This window comes from Haematobia irritans, chromosome 3 (genome assembly GCF_050003625.1).
Source record: "Haematobia irritans isolate KBUSLIRL chromosome 3, ASM5000362v1, whole genome shotgun sequence".
Lineage (NCBI taxonomy): Eukaryota > Metazoa > Arthropoda > Insecta > Diptera > Muscidae > Haematobia > Haematobia irritans.
Window position 1 is genome coordinate 164,798,845 of NC_134399.1, and position 22,142 is coordinate 164,820,986.

General features: G+C 33.5%; 1 protein-coding gene across 1 annotated transcript in view; it reads left to right on the forward strand.

The window, feature by feature from the left end:
• DIP-alpha (Dpr-interacting protein alpha) overlaps positions 1-22,142 on the forward strand; it is a 230,152-nt gene that overhangs the window by 176,499 nt on the left and 31,511 nt on the right. Inside the window, exon 7 of the mRNA XM_075299884.1 lies at positions 11,271-11,390. Within this exon, the coding sequence (XP_075155999.1) occupies positions 11,271-11,390 (120 nt within the window). The remainder of the gene's footprint in view (positions 1-11,270; positions 11,391-22,142) is intronic.

Genomic DNA, 22,142 nt, shown 5'->3' on the forward strand with positions numbered 1-22,142 from the left:
ATATTTCACTCTTCAGCACACACACTAGCACACTCATCCACAAACGCCATTAAATACGAAGCGTCGAAACGTTATTTCAAATGTTTATGATATGATCGTTATAAAACATCAAGGCATAATATTCTAACCACTTCCCGAGATGTTCTATATTAGTATGTACAAAAAAATTTAAAGAATACAGGTTTCAATCTCAACAGCGGCAATTTTTTCCATAATTGAAAATTATCATAGTTTGCAAAGCCTTCTCAAAATAACTTCCATGAAAGTGAAAAATTCAAATCCCGGCGGGCTGAAATTTTTAATTTTATTGTTTATTGTTTTCTTAATTATTTGTTGATTTTCTATATTTTTTGGCGACATTTAAATGTCCAAAATTTATATGTTGACTTAAGACTTGTCCAAAAGAACTTCACCGGAAGGTGGAAAAAAATCGATGGGGGATCCCGGGCTGCTCTTAAAAAGAAATGTTTGTGTAATAATTTCCAATTTTTTTTTTTTTTGTCAGGGTGAATATAAATATTTAACTCAATAAAAAATATTATACTACTATAGAAGCAAAAATTCGATTTACTTTATTTTTTAATTTTACCAATTGGCCATTCGCTGAATCGAACCATGGACCATACGCTTTACAAGCAAACACAGTATCCACTAGTCCATGCAGTCATGTTTCAGAAAAGTACCAAGTGCTTAATATAAACGAAATCCATTGTGATTTTGGAATAAATATTTTTTAAGTTTATTTAAATTTATCAACCCTTATTATGATAAACACCATACAATACAAACTGGAACTTAGTGACATGTTATACACAGAAGAAAACAAATGTATCCACTCCTTATCCTCTATTTGTTCATAGCTCTTTAGAAAAATTTTCAAATTATGCATATTGTCTAAATATAGCTCAATCTTCCAAAAATAACTAAGGGGATGATTTAGTGAATATCATACGTAGGATAATTTTCGTTATTTGAGTTCTCTTTCATTGATACAGTTCTTTAGGTTTTATAGCGTTATTTATTGCATAATTTCCTTATAATTCTCATATGTTTTTTTCACATTCTTTTCGTACAAATACCCATCGTAATAGTAGCTCGATCATCGCCCTAATGTCTGGACGGTTCGTCTTCTCTCTGTTGAAACGGTTGGTTACATCCCCTTAATTGTGACAAAAATATAAATCTCTAATTAATATTGAAAATATTACTCTTAAGAATTGAAAATAAATTCCTTCTTTCCTTTCCTACCAATAGGGAGGAACAAAACACAAATCAATTAAAATGAATTTCAAACTCTATGAAACTAAGTCTTTCTCTCACTCTCTAATCACTTTCCATTCTTCAGAAAAGTGAATAGAATCGATAATTCGAATTCTCTCAATGCCGGGGGATAGTCACAAGCCAAAGAGGAGAACTTGTGATCGTCTTTTTTGAAACTTAAATAAGCCTACAGTTACAAAAACACCCAAATAATGGATGTAAATAAAATATAGGTCAATGCACTGAAAAAAATATTGTCGTGTGGACCAAGATTTCGTTCCTTAAAATACGAATGCATTTTTTTCTTCGTCGTTTTGCCCTTATAATTAAGTGATTCGACTTAAAACTGGATATCTTAAAATGAACAAAAATATTTGGTTGACTAAGTTCAACTTGTTATTAATAATTGTGAAAAATTCTTCAAAATTAATGAAATCGACTTTAAATTTGTTGACTTTCTTGACACCAAAGATTTTAACAATAGGAGATATTTTTCAACACTTTATTTTAAAGATTTTTTTGTGTCCAATTAATGAATTATTGATAAAAACGAGCTCGAAGTCTGTGTTTTTAATTTATTTTTATTCAATATTTCGTCTTTTCATTGAAAGACTTCATCGGGAAAAATTTTGTAAACAACCAAAATATTACACCCACTATAGAGTAGAACCTAACGACACAGAGTCTGTTGTCAAAAACAAAAACCAAGTTTGTAACATTTTTTTTTGTACTTCAATCAAGGCGTAATTTCAACTTAAAGTTAAGTCTGAATTTGGAAATTGAAGTTTTTTTAACGCGACTTTGGCAGCACATGAAGGAAAAAGTTGAAAAAAAAACTAAAATATAAAAACTACTTTGCTAGAATCAAGTAGGCAAAATTCAAATTTAAAAAAGATTTGTGTCTTACTACAATTCCCTGCTTCTTTGACTCGGAATTAATACCAAAATCATTAGTGTAAAAACAAACTCTTTCGAACTGGACCAACTTTTTTTCAGTGTGCGATTTGAGAGATTTTCAAAAAAAACTTTAACATATAAAATTAAGAAAAACTGGAAATCTTTATTAGAATCCATATTTTATTTCAATTGAAAATTTCGTCAAAACTTTATTTTTATAGAAAATTTTGTCAAAATTTTATTTATATCGAAAATTTTTTTCAAAATTTTATTTTTAAAAAATTTTGTCAAATTTTTATTCCTATGGAAAATTTTGTCGACTTTTTATTTCTATAGAAAATTTTGTCAAAATTTTATGTCTATAGAAAATTTTGTCAAAATTTTATTTCTATAGAAAATTTTGTCAAAATTTTATCTCTATAGAAAATTTTGTCAAGATTTTATTCCTATAGAAAACGTTGTCAAAATTTTATCTCTATAGAAAATTTTGTCAAAATTTTATTTATATAGAAAATTTTGTCAAAATTTTATTTCTATTGAAAATTTCGTCAAAAATTTCTCTCTTTAGAAAATTTTATTTCTATAGAAAATGTTGTCAAAATTTTATTTCTATTGCAAATTTCGTCAAAACTTTATTTTTATAAAAAATTTTGTCAAAATTTTATTTCTGCAGACAATTTTGTCAAAATTTTATTTCTATAGAAAATGTTGTCTAAATTTTATTTCTATAGAAAATGTTGTCCAAACTTTATTTCTATAGAAACTTTCGTCAAAATTTTATTTATAGAGAAATTTTTTTTTTCAAAATTTTATTTCTATAGAAACTTTTATCAAAAATTTATTTCTATAGAAAACGTTTGTCAAAATTTTATTTCTATAGAAAACTTTGTCAAAATTTTATCTCTATAGTAAATTTGTCAAATTTTATCTCTATAGAAAAATTTTTCAAAATTTTATTTCTTTAGAAAAATTTGTCAAGATTTTATTTCAAAATTTTATTTCTATAGAAAATTTTGTCAAAATTTTATTTCAATAGAAGATGTTGTCAAAATGTTATTTCTATAGAAAAATTTTTCAATATTTTATTTCTCTAGAAAAATTTGTCAAATTCTTATTTCTATAAAAATTTTGTCAAAATTTTATTGCTACACAAAATTTTGTCAAATTTGTATTCCTATAGAAAATTTTGTCAAAATGTTATTTCTTTAAAAAATTTGTCAAAATTTTATTTCTTAGTTCGAGAAAGGTTGTGCAAAATCTATTAAAACTTCAAGAATCCTACCAAACACTAAAAAATCTATCATTTTTGGTAGAATTCTACCAACTCTGACAACCGTGTATGTGACTTCGTCTTCTTGAAACCACATGTCGTGCAAGTCAAGCTCTTGAATTGTGAGCTAAAAAAATTGGTAACGATAGTCACTCACGTTGCGTTACGTTTCGCATCATCATTATAGAAGTACGGTCCAATGATGCCACCAGCCCATAAGACGCAACAAACTGTGCTTTTTTGATGAATTTTATTAACAGAGAACACATTGTCCATAATCCATAATTTGCAAACGTTGTTCATTTGTAAGTCGATTCATGCATAAAAATATAAATCAAACTGAAGATGTTTGACAGTGGAATAAAACACGAAACGTACACAGTGGTTCCCGAGGTGACCAACTTTCTACACCTACAAGTCAGCTAGGTTAGGTTAGGTTAGGTTATGTGGCAGCCCGATGTATCAGGCTCACTTAGACTATTCAGTCCATTGTGATACCACAGTGGTGAACTTCTCTCTTATCACTGATAGCTGCCCGATTCCATGTTAAACTCAATGACAAGGGACCTCCTGTTTATAGCTGAGTCCGAACGGCGTTCCACATTGCAGTGAAACCACTTAGAGAAGCTTTGAAACCCTCAGAAATGTCACCAGCATTACTGAGGTGGGATAATCCACCGCTGAAAAACTTTTTGGTCTTCGGTCGTAGCAGGAATCGAACCCACGACCTTGTGTATGCAAGGCGGGCATGCTAACCATTACACCACGGTGGCTCCCAGGTCAGCTAGAGACACACAAACTTGCAAACTCAGAAGAAGACACCTCAGCTTTCACACAAAGATGAATGTTGATTTCTTTATCCGTTCACAAGTTGCAGAATTATTTCAAATAAGCAATTTAGAAACACTGTGCGTTAGCTGTTTAAACAACTGTTGCCAAAACGATATAAGCTAAGCAATCACCCTTTGTTTCATCGACTACACTTCTTGAAAATATTATAATCAAAAAAATGTTTTTTGTGGATTTTTCGGCCTCCAATGTTTTATTTTTTTTTTAAGTCGACTATGTCGTCGTGCCTATCGACAATTTAATATTTCGTTAAATTTTGAAATTTGGTAAAAGAACATCAGCTGATTTCATAATTTAAACCTTTTTATACCCTTCACCACTACTGTGGTACAGATATAATAAGTATAATGTGGTAATGGTATAATAAGTTTGTGCATTTGTATGTAACGGCGATAAGGAAAGGTCCATCTTTTAGTATACCGATCGGATTAGAATTAAATTCTGAGTCGATTTAGCGATGTCCGTCCTTCTGTTGATGTATTTTTGTGTGCAAAGTCCAGCTCGCAGTTTAAGTCCGGTCGTCCTCAAATTTGGCACAGTGTCCTTTTTCGGCTCAAAGACGATCCCTATTGATTTTTGAAAAAATCGTTTCAGATTTAGATATAGCTGTCATATATATTTATAACCGATTTGGTCATAAATGACGTATTTATCGACCGATCTTCTTGCAATTTCGTATAATCGAATATTTTGTGAGTCTCGTAAATTTTGCAAAATATCAGCCAAATCAGTTCAGATTCACATATATTTAAATCGGAAAAAAATATTGGCCTCAGGGCTCATAGGAGTGTAAATTGGGAGAAAGCTATATATGGGAGCTATATCTAAATCTGAGCCGATTTCAACTAAATTAGGTACGCATATTTACAATGTTAATTCTACTCCCTGTGAAAAATTTCACGTTACTCGGTGTAAACGTTTCGCCTCTAGGGCCATAGGAGTGTAAATCGGGCGAAAGCTATATGTGGCAGCTATATATAAATCTGAAGCGATTTCACCCAAAATCGGTGTGGATATTTATAATGTTAATTCTACTCCCTGTTCAAAATTTCACGTAAATTCGAAAAAAAATTGGCCTCTAAGGCCATAGGAGTGTAAATCGGGCGAATAAATGAGAGCTAAATACGTGCAATTTTGCACAGGGAGTATAATTACCATTATAAATATCTACACCGAATTTGGGTGAAATCTGTTCAGATTTAGATATAACTCCCACATATAGCTTTCGTCTAATTCACATATATGCTCACCGTAGATCAAAAATTTTTTCCGATTTACTTAAAATTGCGAACAGGGAATGGAAATAACATTTTTACTATGCATACCAAATTTAGTTGAAATTGATTCAGATTCTGAGATATCTACCATATATCTACAAGAGGTCAAAATTTCACTCAGATTTACGTGAAGTTTAGCACAGACAGTAGGATTAACATTCTTGCAACACATGCCAAATTTGGTTAAAATCCATTCAGATTTAGATATAACTCCCATATATATCTTTCGGCCGATTTTGATTCATTTGACCACTGAGGTAAAAGTTTCATTTCGAAAATTTTGATGTTTTGCATAGAGAGTTCAATTAAAAATTTTAGCAATGTGTGTCAAATTTTATCAAAATCGGCTCAGAATTAGACAAAGCCCCCATATATATGTTCTTCCGATATTAGCAAATATGGCCAAAATACCCACATGTTCCTTGTAAAATCATCACTGTTAAGTTGAAAATTCGCAAAAAATGATTAAAATTTACCTATACTCTAATTCGTATATATCGACCTATAAATCATAAATGAAGCTTTGCGAAATTTTATGCAATTTAAATATTTTCAATATTTTGAACATATACCCACCACCATAGAATGGTGACCGGCGTATAATAAATTTGTCATTCCGTTTGTAACACATCGAAATATCGATTTCCGACTATATAAAGTATATATATTCTTGATCAGGGAGAAATTCTAAGACGATATAACGATGTCCGTCTGTCTGTTGTAATTACGCTACAGTCTTCAATAATAAAGCAATCGTGCTGAAATTTTGCACAAACTCGTCTTTTATCTGCAGGCAGGTCAAGTTCGAAGATGGACTATATCGGTCCAGGTTTTGATATAGTCTCCATATAAACCGACCTCCCGACTTGGGGTCTTGGGCTTATAGAAATCGTAGTTTTTATCCAATTTGCCTGAAATTTGAAATCTAGAGGTATTTTATGACCATAAAGAGGTGTGCCAAAAATGGTGAGTATCGGTCCATGTTTTGGTATAGCCCCCATATAGAGGGATCTCCCGATTTTTCTTCTTGGGCTTATAGAAACCGCAGTTTTTATTCAATTTACCTGAAATTGGAAATCTAGAGGTATTGCAGGACCACAAATAGTGTGCCAAAAATTGTGAGTATCGGTCCATATTTTGGTATAGCCCCCATATAGACCGATCTCCCGATTTTACTTATTGGGCTTATAGAAACCGCAGTTTTTATTCAATTTACCTGAAATTGGAAATCTAGAGGTATTGTAGGACCACAAATACGTGTGCCGAAAACTGTGAGTATCGGTCCATGTTTTGGTATGGTCCCCATATAAAACGACCTCCCGATTTGGGGTCTTGGGCTTATAGAAACCGTAGTTTTTATCCAATTTGTCTGAAATTGGAAATCTAGAGGTACTTTAGGACCATAAACAGGAGTGCCGAAAATGGTGAGTATCGGTCCATATTTTGGTATAGGCCCCATATAGACCGATTTCCCGTTTTTACTTCTTGGGCTTCTAGAATCCGAAGTTTTTATCCTATTTGCCTGAAATTGGAAATCTAGAGGTATTTTCGGGTCATAGAGAGGTGCGCCGAAAACGGTGAGTATCGGTTCATATTTTAGTATAGCCCCCATAAAAACGATCTCCCGATTTAACTCCTTGGGATTCTAGAAACCGTAGTTTTTATCTGATTTGCCTGAAATTGTAAGTATTCTGGTATTTTAGGCTCACAAAAACATGTATCGGATTTAGTTTTTATCGGTCCATTTGGTAATGCCTCCACATAGACCGACTTCACTTCTTGAGGGTGTAGAATTGCTTGAAACTCAATGTAGAATTTCCAGATTTTACTTCTACAGATTTAAGGTTTCAAATCAAGACGTTATTTTATAATTTGCTTGAACAATTACAAGAGATGTTAGAGATGTCTAGGTCGCAGTTTTAGTCCAATCAACTTCAAATTTGGCACAAGTATATGTTTTGGCTCAGAATAGATCCCTATTGATTTTTGAAGAAATCGGTTCAGATTTAGATATAGCTCCCATATATATATTTCGCCCGATATGGACTTATATGGCCCCAGAATCCAGAGTTTTACCCTAATTTACTTAAAAGTCAAGTATGCCAAATTTTATTGAAATCGGTTCAGATTTAAATATAGCTCCCATATATCTTTCGCCCGATGTGGACTAATACGGTCCCAGAAGCCAGAGTTTTGCCCCAATTTGGTTGAAATTTTGCAGAGGGAGTAGAATTAGCATTGTAGCTATGCGTGCCAAATTTTGTTGAAATCGGTTCAGATTTAGATATAGCTCCCATATATAGCTTTCGCCCGATTTACACTCATATGACCACAGAGGCTAATTTTTTGCTCCGATTTAGTTGAAATTTTGCACAGGGAGTAGAATTAGCATTATAGCTATGCGTGCAAAATTTGGTTGAAATCGGTTCAGATTTAGATATAGCTCCCATATATAGCTTTCGCCCGATTTAGACTCATATGACCACTGAGGCCAATTTTTAACTCCGATTTAGTTGAAATTTTGCACAGGGAGTAGAATTAGCATTGTAGCTATGCGTGCCAAATTAGGTTGAAATCGGTTCAGATTTAGATATAGCTCCCATATATATGTTTTTCTGATTTCGACAAAAATGGTCAAAATACCAACATTTTCCTTGTAAAATCGCCACTGCTTAGTCGAAAAGTTGTAAAAATGACTCTAATTTTCCTAAACTTCTAATACATGTATATCGAGTGATAAATCATAAATAATTTTTTTCGAAGTTTCCCATATTTTTATACCCACCACCATAAAATGGTGACGGGGGTATAATAAGTTTGTCATTCCGTTTGTAACACATCGAAATATCGATTTCCGACTATATAAAGTATATATATTCTTGATCAGGGAGAAATTCTAAGACGATATAACGATGTCCGTCTGTCCGTCTGTCTGTCTGTCTGTCTGTCTGTCTGTCTGTCTGTTGTAATCACTCTACAGCCTTCAATAATGGCGCTATCGTCCCGAAATTTGGCACCGATTAGTTTTTTGTTTGCAGGCAGGGCAAGTTCGAAGATGGGCTATATCGGTCCAAGTTTTGATGTAGTCCCCATATAAACCGACCTCCCGATTTTGCTTCTTGGGCGTCTAGAAACTATATTTACCATCCGATTTGCCTGAAATTGGAAATCTAGAGGTATTGTGGGACTATAAAGAGGTGTGTCGAAAATGGTCCGTATCGGTCCATGTTTTAGTATAGCCCCCATATAGACCGATCTCCCGATTTTACTTCTTAGGCGTCTAAAAACAGTATTTTCTATCCGATTTGTCTGAAATTGAAAATCTAGAGGTATTTTGGACCATAAAGAGGTGTGTCGAAAATGGTCCGCATAGGTCCATGTTTTGATATAGCCCCCATATAAACCAACCTCCCGATTTGGAGTCTTGGGCCTATAAAACCCGTAGTTTTTATCCAATTTGCCTGAAATTGAAAATATAGAGGTACTTGAGGACCATAAAAAGGTGTGCCGAAAATGGTTCTCATCGGTCCATGTTTTGATACAGCCCCCATATAGACCGATCTCCCGATTTTGCTTCTTGGGCGTCTAGAAACTATATTTACCATCCGATTTGCCTGAAATTGGAAATCTAGAGGTATTGTGGGACTATAAAGAGGTGTGTCGAAAATGGTCCATATCGGTCCATGTTTTGGTATAGCCCCCATATAGACCGATCTCCCGATTTTTCTTCTTACGCGTCTAGAAACAGTATTTTCTATCCGATTTGTATGAAATTGAAAATCTAAAGGTATTTTGGGACCATAAAGAGATGTGTCGAAAATGGTCCGCATAGGTCCATGTTTTGATATAGCCCTCATATAAACCAACCTCCCGATTTGGAGTCTTGGGCCTACAAAACCCGTAGTTTTTATCCAATTTGCCTGAAACTGAAAATATAGAGGTATTTGAGGACCATAAAAAGGTGTGCCGAAAATGGTTCTCATCGGTCCATGTTTTTGTATAGCCCCCATATAGACCGATATCCCGATTTTGCTTTTAGGGCTTCTAGAAACTATATTTACCATCCGATTAGCCTGAAATTGGAAATCTAGAGGTATTTGAGGACCATAAAAAGGTATGCCGAAAATGGTGCTCATCGGTCCATGTTTTGATATAGCCCCCATAGAGACTGAAACTATATTTTCTATCCGATTTTTCTGAAATTGAAAATGTAGAGTTCTTTTGGGACCATAAAAAGGTGTGCTTGGTATAACCCCTATATAGACTGATCTCTCGATTTTTACTTCTTGAGCGTCTAGAGACTATATTTTCTGGCCGATTTATTTGAAATTGAAAATCTGGAGGTATTTTAAGATCACAAATATGTGAGTAGCAAATGGTGCCTATCGGTCCATGTTTTGCTATAGCCCCCATATACACCGATCTACCGGCTTTATTTCTTGGGCTTCTAGAATCCTTAGTTTTTATCCGATTTGCTGGAAATTAGTAATTTATAATAAAATTTTAGACAAACGAAATGTCTTTTTCTTATAAAGTGTTTTCGTTTATTCAACGATTGTCTCTAAAATTTGTGTCAAACGAAAACTTTGCTTTCTCAAAAAAGAAAACACCTCTTTCAGGGTATAGCAGGCGCACTGATCATGAAAATTGCTTTAAACTGAAAGTAAAAGTTCCAGATTTTACTCATCGTATTTAAAAAAATGCGGAAAAATCTACAGATTTAAGATTTTAAGTCAAGGCGTAATTTCAACATATACACGATTTGTTTATATTTTCTCTAAAACTCAAACAAAATTGGTTCTCATAAATCCAGAATCTTATCTGGCCTTCATAGGTAGAATCTTTAAAGTTTGTCTTCGGGAGCTGGCTCGTTTGGGAGAATATTTGTCATCAAACCCCCTACAATTCTATATATTATCAAGTAACCCACTACGACGAAGAGTTTTCATAGTAAACTATTATACTTGATTCATGGTGGTGGGTATTTAAAATTCGGCCCGGCCGAATTTACTGCTTTATATACTTGTTTTTACTAACATTGTGTTCCACCCTAGGCATTAGCCGACTTAAATTTTGAGTCTATAGATTTTGTAGAAGTCTATCAAATTCTTCCAGATCGAGTGATATTTAAATGTACGTATTTGGGACAAACCTTTATATATAGCCCCCAACACATTTGACGGATGTGATATGGTATCGAAAATTTGGATCTACAAAGTGGTGCAGGGTATAATATAGTCGGCCCGCCCGACTTTAGACTTTCCTTACTTGTTTTTTTACTAACATTGTGGTCCGTCTCGGTCATTTACCAATTAAAACTTTGAGTTTAGACATTTGGTGAAAGTTTAAAATAATTTGTCCAAATCGCTTCATATTTAAATATTTGTATATGGGAAAATAAAGCTTTATATAGCTCTTAACAAATTTGAAGGCGTTAAGATGTTGTTATACATAGTGGTGAAGGGTATAATATAGTCGGCCGCGCCCGACTTTAGAATTTCCTTACTTGTTATACTTAAGTTTCTTTCTGAAACCGATTTGTATGATATCCTCTTCTCAATTAATTTCAATAAATTGTCATATTTTTATGCCTTAAACCATCTGTACCATTCGTCAATGTTAGATGTACCCATATCTAGTAGAAAATTATTATCACTAATGTTGTAGAATTACTAATAGGATTTTTGTTGTTTTTCATTATGGTTGTGTCATTACAGTTCATCCAGTTATTCAAGTACCAAATCAATTAGTCGGTGCACCACTTGGCACTGATGTTCAAATTGAATGTCACGTAGAGGCATTCCCCAAATCAATTAACTACTGGATTAAGGACTCGGGTAAGTATGCAATGCTCTACTCTACAATGCTCTCTAAACTAAAGAACAAACTAAACCCTAAATACACACACACACACACACAGACACACATACACAAAATAGCATTACCAAATATGTGCATATAATACACATTACATCCTTGTGCTTCCCTGTTAAGCACTCATCTCATCATTACAAAATACTCTCGTACACACATACACACCCCCCATACACATACATATAATAGTAGATGCCAAAGATCCGTCAACCCAACTCCAGCATCCATCCATTGACTGACCTTACACACTCAACTTAATTAATGTACATGTTTGAACTGGTGTGTATTCATGTACACAAGTGCGTATATATTTAAAAGAGAGGGTGTGTATTCTCACATGCATCCAATATAGATGGGAGAGAAACAGAGAATGAAGGCCAAGTGTATAGAAATTTTAGCATTTTACAGACATTTACCGCATAAGGTGCATCAACACAGAACAGACTGGCAGTATTCCGAAGTTTTGCAACAACGAATTTTGTTGAAGATTTAAACTTTTTGGGTATTTAACAATTCAGGGTTGGCAAGAATACATAACTAAGTAACTAAAATCAGAAAATCAACTTATTAAAGATTTTGCTCATTTTATATTATTACAAAGTAAAAACTTAAAGCAAAGTATTTTCCAATAATATCAATATCTACATATCTCTGATTTTCAACTGCAGCCTTTTATGTCTACAATTATCAAAAATTTGCGAATTGTTTAATACGAGTCATACATTCTAAAGGATTTTTTCGACAAGAAGTCTTATTTTTAATCACCCAGTAATTAATTTTTTTACAAAATCTTAAAGTTAACGTTTATTTCAAGTATCAGAATATTTTTAGTTTACTCACACCAATATCCCAGCAAAAACAAAGTCATCAAAAAATAGTGCAAATGTTGTTTTTGGATCTGGAGGTGGTGCAAACTTGACGCAAAAGCGATGAACATGGGCTTGTCATGCGACGGACGTCCACCATTTCAACAGACTTGTTAAAGAGTGATCCGAATTGAATTGTTTGGATGTGAATTTAAAAATTTTGTGATATCTTGCCAAACAAAATATTTTTTTATACCCTGCGCCACACTGTGGAACAGGGTATTATAAGTTAGTGCATATGTTTGTAACACCCAGAAGGAGACGAGATAGACACATGGTGTCTTTGGCAATAATGCTCAGGGTGGGTCCCTGAGTCGATATAACCATGTCCGTCTGTCCGTCCGTCTGTCTGTGAACACATTTTTGTGATCAAAGTCTAGGTCGCAATTTAAGTCCAATCGCCTTCAAATTTAGCACATGTTCCTAATTTGGGTCAGAATAGATCCCTATTGATTTTGGAAGAAATCGGTTCAGATTTAGATATAGCTCCCATATATATCTTTCGCCCGATATGCATTAATATGGACCCAGCAGCCAGAGCTTTATACCGATTTGCTTGAAATTTTGTACAAACATAACACTTAGTCGTATAGTCAAGTGTGCAAAAGTTGATTGAAATCGGTTCAGATTTAGATATAGCTGCCATATATATCTTTCGCCCGATATAGACTTATATGGCCCCAGAAGCCAGATTTTTGGCCGAATTTTGTTGAATTTTTGCTCTAGGAGTACAATTGGTAGTATAGTCAAGTGTGCAAAATTTGTTTGAAATCGGTTCAGATTTAGATATAGCTCCCATATATATCTTTCGCCCGATATGGACTAATATGGTCCTAAAAGCCAGAGTTTTGGCCCAATTTGGTTGAAATTTTGCACAGGGAGTAGATTTAGCATTGTAGCTATGCGTGCCAAATTTGGTTGAAATCTCTTCAGATTTAGATATAGCTCCCATATATATCTTTCGCCCGATATGCACTTATATGAACCAAGAATCCAGAAGCCAGAGTTTTATCCCGATTAGCTTGAAATTTTGTACAAGGAGTACAATTGGTAGTATAGTCATGTGTGCCAAATTTTATTGAAATCGGTTCAGATTTAGATATAGCTTCCATATATATTTTTCGCCCGATATGGACTTATATGGCCCCAGAAGCCAGAATTTTGGCCCAATTGGGTTGACATTTTGCACTAGGAGTACAATTAGTAATATAGTCATGTGTGCCAAATTTGATTGAAATCGGTTCAGATTTAGATATAGCTCCCATATATATGTTTTTCTGATTTCGACAAAAATGGTCAAAATACCAACATTTTCCTTGCTAAATCGCCACTGCTTAGTCGAAAAGTTGTAAAAATGACTCGAATTTTCCTAAACTTCTAATACATATATATATCGCGCGATAAATCATAAATAAACTTTTGCGAAGTTTCTTTAAAATTGCTTCAGATATAAAATGTTTCCCATATTTTTTAATAAAATTGTGTTCCACCCTAGTGCATTAGCCGACTTAAATTTTGAGTCTATAGATTTTGTAGAAGTCTATCAAATTCTGTCCAGATCGAGTGATATTTAAATGTATGTATTTGGGACAAACCTTTATATATAGCCCCCAACACATTTGACGGATGTGATATGGTATCGAAAATTTAGATCTACAAAGTGGTGCAGGGTATAATATAGTCGGCCCCGCCCGACTTTAGACTTTCGTTACTTGTTTTTATCAGTTTTTTTGTTGCACTTTTATTTTCAACTGTACACGCAGCGAAATCATTGCTATTTTACGGTAAAATTTTCCAAACACTGTTATTTCTCGAAGAGGTTATCATAATTGGCCACCGAGATCTTGTCATTTAGCACTTTGCGACTTTCGGGCCATGTAGACAAGGTTCTGAATAGGATATGATCCTTGGAGCGTGGTCGTGACGACCATTTGTTTGATAATAGGCTTGTTTTCTTTTAGTACTGGATACGCAAGCCATGACGGCCTCGTTTATCAAGGACATGTCAAAAAATGTGCACCACGGGCATCACCTATTTAAGAAAAATCACATCACTTCCAAGCAAAACAATAGCTTCCAAGCCAGTTGCTAGGACCCCAAATTGTGAAAACTTGGATTATCTTCATTGAATTTTACATGTCATAGAACGGAAGTATTTCGTTTTCCGATCATTTGCATTGCTTCATCATCGTTCACATCCAACAAATAATAAATTTGTTCACCAATTTCACTTTTAACTTTTATACCCTCCACCATAGGATGGGGGTATATTAACTTTGTCATTCCGTTTGTAACACATCGAAATATTGCTATAAGACCCCATAAAGTATATATATTCTGGGTCGTGGTGAAATTCTGAGTCGATCTGAGCATGTCCGTCCGTCTGTTGAAATCACGCTAACTTCCGAACGAAACAAGCTATCGACTTGAAACTTGGCGCAAGTAGTTGTTATTGATGTAGGTCGGATGGTATTGCAAATGGGTCCACTTTTACGTATAGCCCCCATAAAAATGGACCCCCAAATTTGGCTTGTGATTGCTCTAAGAGAAGCAAATTTCATCCGATCCGGCTGAAATTTGGTACATGGTGTCAGTATATGGTCTCTAACAGCCATGCAAAAATTGGTCCATATCGGTCCATTTTTACGTATAGCCCACATATAAACGGACCCCCAAATTTGGCTTGCGATTTCTCTAAGAGAAGCAAATTTCATCCGATCCGGCTGAAATTTGGTACATGGTGTTAATATATGATATCTAACAACCATGCAAAAGGTGGTCCATATCGGTCCATAATTACATATAGCCCCCATATAAACCGATTCCCCGATTTGGCTAGCGGAGCCTCTAAGAGAACCAAATTTCATCCGATCCGACTGAAATTTGGTACATGGTGTTGGTATATGTTCTCTAATGACCATGCAAAAATTGGTCGACATCGGTCCATAATTATATATAGCCCCCATATAAATCGATCCCCAGATTTGTCCTCCGGAGCCTCTTTGAGGAGCTAAATTCATCCGATCCGGTTGAAATTTGGAACATGGTGTTAGAATGTGGTCTCTAATAAACACGCAAGAATTGGTCAATATCGGCCCATAATTATATATAGCCCCGCATATAAACCGTTCCCCAGATTTGATCTCCGGAGCTTGTTGGAGGAGCAAAATTCATCCGATCCGATTGAAATTTGCAACGTGGTGTTAGTATAAGGCCGCTTATAACCATGCCATAATTGGTCCATATCGGCCTGTAGTTATATATAGCCGATCCCCAATCACACAAAAATTGGTGCATATCGGTTCATAATCATGGTTGCCACTCGAGCCAAAAATAATCTACCAAAATTTTATTTTTATAGAAAACATTGTCAAAATGTTATTTCTATAGAAAATTTTTTCCAAATTTTATTTCAATAGAAAATTTTTTCCAAATTTTATTTCTATAGAAAATTTTTTTCCATATTTTATTTCTATAGAAAATTTTTCCAAATTTTACTTCTATAGAAAATGTTGTCAAAATTTTATTTTGTCAAAATTTTATTTCTATAGAAACTTTAAACTTAATTATATACGTATGTAATCGGCCTTTTTTAGTTTAATATATACCACGTATGGACTATGTGGTATATATTACAGTGTTAGTAAGTTTTAAGATACCTTGCCATCGGCAAGTGTTACCGCAACCCAAGTAATTCGATTGTGGATGACAGTCTTCAGTAGAAGTTTCTACGCAATCCATGGTGGAGGATACATAAGCTTCGGCCTGGCCGAACTTACGGCCGTATATACTTGTTATACCCTAAACCGCATAGTGGTTTAGTGGTTTACTGATCTTCCAAAAAATGTGCCTACCAGACATATTGATTTTAGACCCAATAAAATATATACCGATCGACTCAGAATCACGTCCTGAGTCAATTTAGCCCTTGACGTCCGTCCATGTGTTTGTTCTTCGAAGGATTCCGGTCGCAATTATTAACCGATTTTGATGAAATTTGGTATGTGGGACTTTTTTTGGCACAAGGACAAACGCTATTTAATTTGGAAAAAATCGGATCAAATTTAGATATACCCAGCAAAAACTCTCATTACCCGGTAATCTTGTAGGTAAGCCTATTTAAAAATTAATAACCACTTATTAATTGGCATCGCTTCGGATTACATTTACATACGCATGTCCTAGAAGGAAAGTACTTCTCCCCAGGCATACTTTCGGCCATAAAATAAGTAGTGCATTTAAAGCATATAATCACCTAATATGTAATGACTTATTCGTAGATACACCAAACCTTGCAAAATAGCCACTTATTGTCTCAGTCAACCAAATCTCGAAAATATTGATTTCTATCGCCGATTACAATGAATCAAAATATGGCGCGTGATGCTGTAATAGAAGAACTACTTGAATAGAAACGAATATTGTATAAATAAACAAAAAATCTAATAAATAATCTAAATAAGATGCAAATTAATTTCACACTTAAAATAGAAATAAATGTAGGTTGTTTAAGGGAATTGGATTCGTGAATTACGTTATAATATACCCAATAGCCAATTCACATAAGGTTCAAAATCTACTAAAAGTGGATTTTAAGTCTCTTTTTTATAAGGCAAATGGCATTTGAAATTTAGTTTAAGCGCATTTTGGAAATGTAATGTGAATGAGGTATAAGAAAGCATTTATTTAAAACATAATATGACAATGTCATTAAACACAATTGTTATGAAATATTTGTGATAAAAATTTCTTAACGGAACAATTTTCAGAATTACCGTTACATTACATATTCTTTTTGATATTTTATGTAAGTGCTCGATTATGTGAATAATTATACCTAATGGTACCATCATTTATTCTATTTTATTAATTCGTTAACTACAACTGCCTATAAATTTGAGAATAACAATTCGAAAATTACCGAGAAGTATTTATTTTTGTCATTACAAGTTAGTCATTATAACTTGCCGCAATGTAATGCAACGTGTAATGACAGCTTTACTCCTGGTAATGTCAATTGTAATGAGATGTGGTTACCTAGTTTTTGCTGGGTAGCTCCCATATATATGTATCGCCCGATTTCGATAAATTCGGATCAAATTTAGATATAGCTCCCATATATATGTATCGCCCGATTTCGAAAAATGGGCTCAGATTGCGCTCAATTACTTACCGATCGGCGTCATTTACTTACCGATCGGCACCAATTGACCACTCTTTAAGTGTGCCAAATTTCATCGAAGTCGGTTCAGATTTAGATATAGCTCCCATATATATGTATCGCCCGATTTTCCCAAATTTGGCCATAAGTCCCTTATTGATCAACCGATCTTACTTAAAGTTGGCCAAATTTAATTATTTCTATAGCACTTACTATATGTGCAAAAAATCATCGAAGTCTGTTCAGATTTAGCTATGGCTCCCATGTATATGTATCACCCGATTTTCACAAATTTGGCCATAAAACCCTTATTTATCAACCGATCATACTCAAATTTGGCTTACTCTAATCTTCTATAGCACTGACTCTATGAGCAAAATATCGGTTCAGATTTAGATATAGATTCCATATATATGTAGCGCCCGATTATGAAAATTTTGCCCTTTATAACCTTATTTTTGACCATAGTGGCCTCATTTATTAACCAATATTACTCAAATTTAGCACAAGGTAATTTACTGAAATATAGAGAAGAGAGAAGTTAACCAATGTGGTACCACAATGGACTGAATAGTCTAAGTGAGCCTGATACATCAGGCTGCCATCTAACCTAACCTAACCTCCTGAAATATAAAGAAAACCTGCAAAATATAATCCAGCTCCCATATGTATGGATCGCCCGTTTTTGAAAAATGTACCCCTTATAACCATAAAAGCCTTATTTGATACCCGATCTTACTCTAATTTAGCACAAGGTAACCTTCTGAACGAATTAGACTTACATGTAGCTATTACATAGATTTATTGCCCTATTTTCACTAATTGAGCGATTTCCTTCTTTTTAATAATGGACTCAATGGATTAGTGGCATACTAACTCTGTAGGTTCACCCAGAGAAGGAATATGATCACCTCAAATATGTTTCAAAAGCACCATGTTACCATTCCAACGTTATTGTTAATTCATAATATTGTGAGCGATCCAAAATCTAAGACAGTGTCCCTTATATTTTGCAATCAACTTCTAGAATGTTTCACTTTTTTCCCAATCGAAATCACTACACTCAGAAAAAAGGGGCTCTAATGCAAACTGAACTTTATTTTAGTTCATGAAGATTAGTTGATTTTATAAAATTTTGCACAATATTAGTAAATGTTCCTTATTTGAATAATTTTTTTGCAAACTTTAATGACGTGAACTAAAAATAAGAAAAAAAGGTTGTATACAAATATAGTGCACAATTTTACTAAAAAATAAAATAGTTCATATTTTCCTAAAATGGCATAAGTTTGCTTAAATTGAGTTCATAAGTCTCTCAAATCAGTAAATTTTACTAAAATTGTACCTGTCTCGAACTTCGTACAGAGCTAAAGACATTTTAACAATTTTCAAATCCAATTTTTTTTCCAACATATGAAATTTTCTTAAACAACAAAAAAAAATTATTTTTAAAAACATTTTCTTCAATTTGACAAAAAGTATTAACTTATTTGTAACATGTTGCAATTAGAAAACTAGTTTAGTTAAAATTTTCTAAAATAAACCTACATTTTCTTCCACGGTGGGGTCACTTTTTTTTGGGGTGTATAAGAAACACGTGAAGTTCCAAGACATTTCCCGTCGGACAAGGCTAAACTTTTGTCAAATTAGTGAGAGTACACACAAAAAAATATTTTTCTGATTCAATCACGAAATTAATTGATCCAATTAATTTTTTAATTGAAATGTCTTCAATCACGAAAATGATAGTATCAATCACAGTTTTAATTGGGCATAGAAAAAATCCTTGATTAAAAAATTAATTGATGTCATTAGGAATTTTCAATTAATTTTTTAATTGATTCAATTAAAAATTTAATTGATGTTGAATGCAAACACCAATTAATGTTTTATTTAAAAAGGTAACTATTTTCAACTACAATCTGAATTGGCTTAGAGTTTTTATTTTGATTAAGAAATGTTCATCACTTTTTTTAACTGACTTAGTCTTCTGAATTTGATTAAAAAGTTAATTCTATCAATTAATTTTTTAATTAAAAATTTTAAAATTTTCAATCATTGACTTAATTAACCTAATGTTTCTATCTTGATTAAAAAGTTAATTCTATCAATTAATTTATTAATTGAAAAAAACATTCAACTTCAATTAACTTTTTAATTGGAAATATTCTGGTGATATTTTTTTCTGTGTATGTGGATTTATTCTCAACTCAATAATAAGAAGCATCCTTTTTGTAATAGATTCTAAATTACTTGTTGCAGAGAAGTCGTCAGCATTATGTAGGAGTTAAAAATCTTCAATTTTATTTTTACGGTGTTTTACGCAAATTGTGGTATTGAACCAATTACACAACGCATGTAAAGTGATCTTACTAACAATTTCGCTGTGGTGCCCAGTGAGAATATACCAAAAATATTACTATGTCGTCACCCTAGCTAATATATTTCAAATGAAAATAAATGTCAATATCCATTAACAAACAAGTTGTATCCGTTTGCCCTTACCATTGTCTATGAATCGAAAACTTTTCTTTCGGAAATATCCCCTTGTTCTAAATGTAATTCGTACTTACATGTACTTTATGTATATGGGGTTTCTTAGATGTATATATGTATTTCAATTGTTTGCAATTTCTTTGGTTCCCCCCACAAATATCTTGGTTTTCCCTTCTGCTAGTCTGCATTGTTCTTGTGGATTTTCTTGTCAATGATTTCCCATTTTCATTTCAACTAACGTATGGTTGATTTGTTTTCTCAAGTACTTTTGTCTTTAGTATGACTAAGCCAATGAATGTTCAGAAATAGAATATATAAAAACTTATTTTCATATGATTGTACACTAAGAATAGTTTGCATGAACAGGTTTTTTTTCTATTTTTTTCGAATAGATCCATAATTAGATGTCCCCAAATTGTGTCTCCTCATTTTATCCTCTTGAAAATGATAACATTAAACATAACAAGTATATACGGCCGTAAGTTCGGCCAGGCCGAAGCTTATGTACCCTCCATAATGGATTGCGTAGAAACTTCTTCTAAATACTGCCATCCAAAATCGAATTATTTCAGTTGCGGAAACGCTTGCCGATGGCAAGGTATCTTAAAACCTCCTAACACCATCTTCTAAATTGTATGTAAGTCCATACGTGGTATATATTAAATCAAAAAAGATCGATCCAATACGTATATAATTCAGTTTGACAAAGTAGACATAAAATTTTGACAAAATTTTCTACAGAAAAAAATTTTAACAAAATTTTCTATAGAAATAAAATTTTCACAAAATTTTCTATAGAAATAAAAATTTCGACAAAATTTTCTATAGAAAGAAAATTTTGACAAAAATTTCTACAGAAATAAAATTTTAACAAAATTTTCTATAGAAATAAACTTTTGACAAAATTTTCTATAGAAGTAAAATCTTGGTAGATAATTTTTGGCTCAAGTGGCAACCATGATTATGAACCGAATAAAATTTGAACAAAATTTTCTATAGAAATAAAATTTTGACAAAATTTTCTATAGAAATAAAATTTTGACAATGATGACAATTTTATTATGAACCGAATAAAATTTTAACAAAATTTTCTCTAGAAATAAAATTTTGACAAAATTTTCTATAGAAATAAACTTTTGGTAGATTAATTTTGGCTCTAGTGGCAACCATGATTATGAACCGATATGGACCAATTTTTGTTTGATTGGACCAATTTTGGTATGGTTGTTAGCGACCATATACTAACACCATGTTCCTAATTTGAACCGGATCGGATGAATTTTGCCCCTCCAAGAGGCTCCGGAGGTCAAATCTGGAGATCGTTTTATATGGGGGCTATATATAATTATGGACCGATATGGACCAATTCTGGCACGGTTGTTAAATATCATATACTAACACCATGTTCCAAATTACAACCGGATTGGATGAAATTTGCTTCTCTTGAAGACTTCGCAAGCCAAATCTGGGGATCGGTTTATATGGGGGCTATACATAATTATGAACCGATGTGGACCAATTTTTGCATGGATGTTAGAGACCATATACCAATATCATGTACCAAATTTCAGGCGGATCGGATGAAATTTGCTTCTCTTTGAGTCTCCGCAACCCAAATCTGGGGATCGGTTTATATGGGGGCTATATATAATTACGGACCGATGTGGACCAATTTTTGCATGGTTGTTAGAGACCATATACCAACACCATATACAAAATTTCAGCCGGATCGGATGAAATATGCTTCTGTTAGAGGCTCCACAAGCCAAATCTGCGGGCCCCTTTATATGAGGGCTATACGTAAAAGTGGACCGATATGGCCCATTTTCAATACCGTCCGACCTACATCGATAACAACTACTTGTGCCAAGTTTCAAGTCGATAGCTTGTTTCGTTCGGAAGTTAGCGTGATTTCAACAGACGGGCGGACGGACGGACGGACATGCTTAGATCGACTCAGAATTTCACCACGACCCAGAATATATATACTTTATGGGGTCTTAGAGCAATATTTCGATGTGTTACAAACGGAATGACAAAGTTAATATACCCCCATCCTATGATGGAGGGTATAAAAATCTGCTACTGTTAGGTTAGGTTAAAGTGGCAGCCCGATTTATTGTCAGGCTAACTTAGACTATTCAGTCCGTTGTGATACCACATTAACTAAAAGTACCTATTACATATAGTCA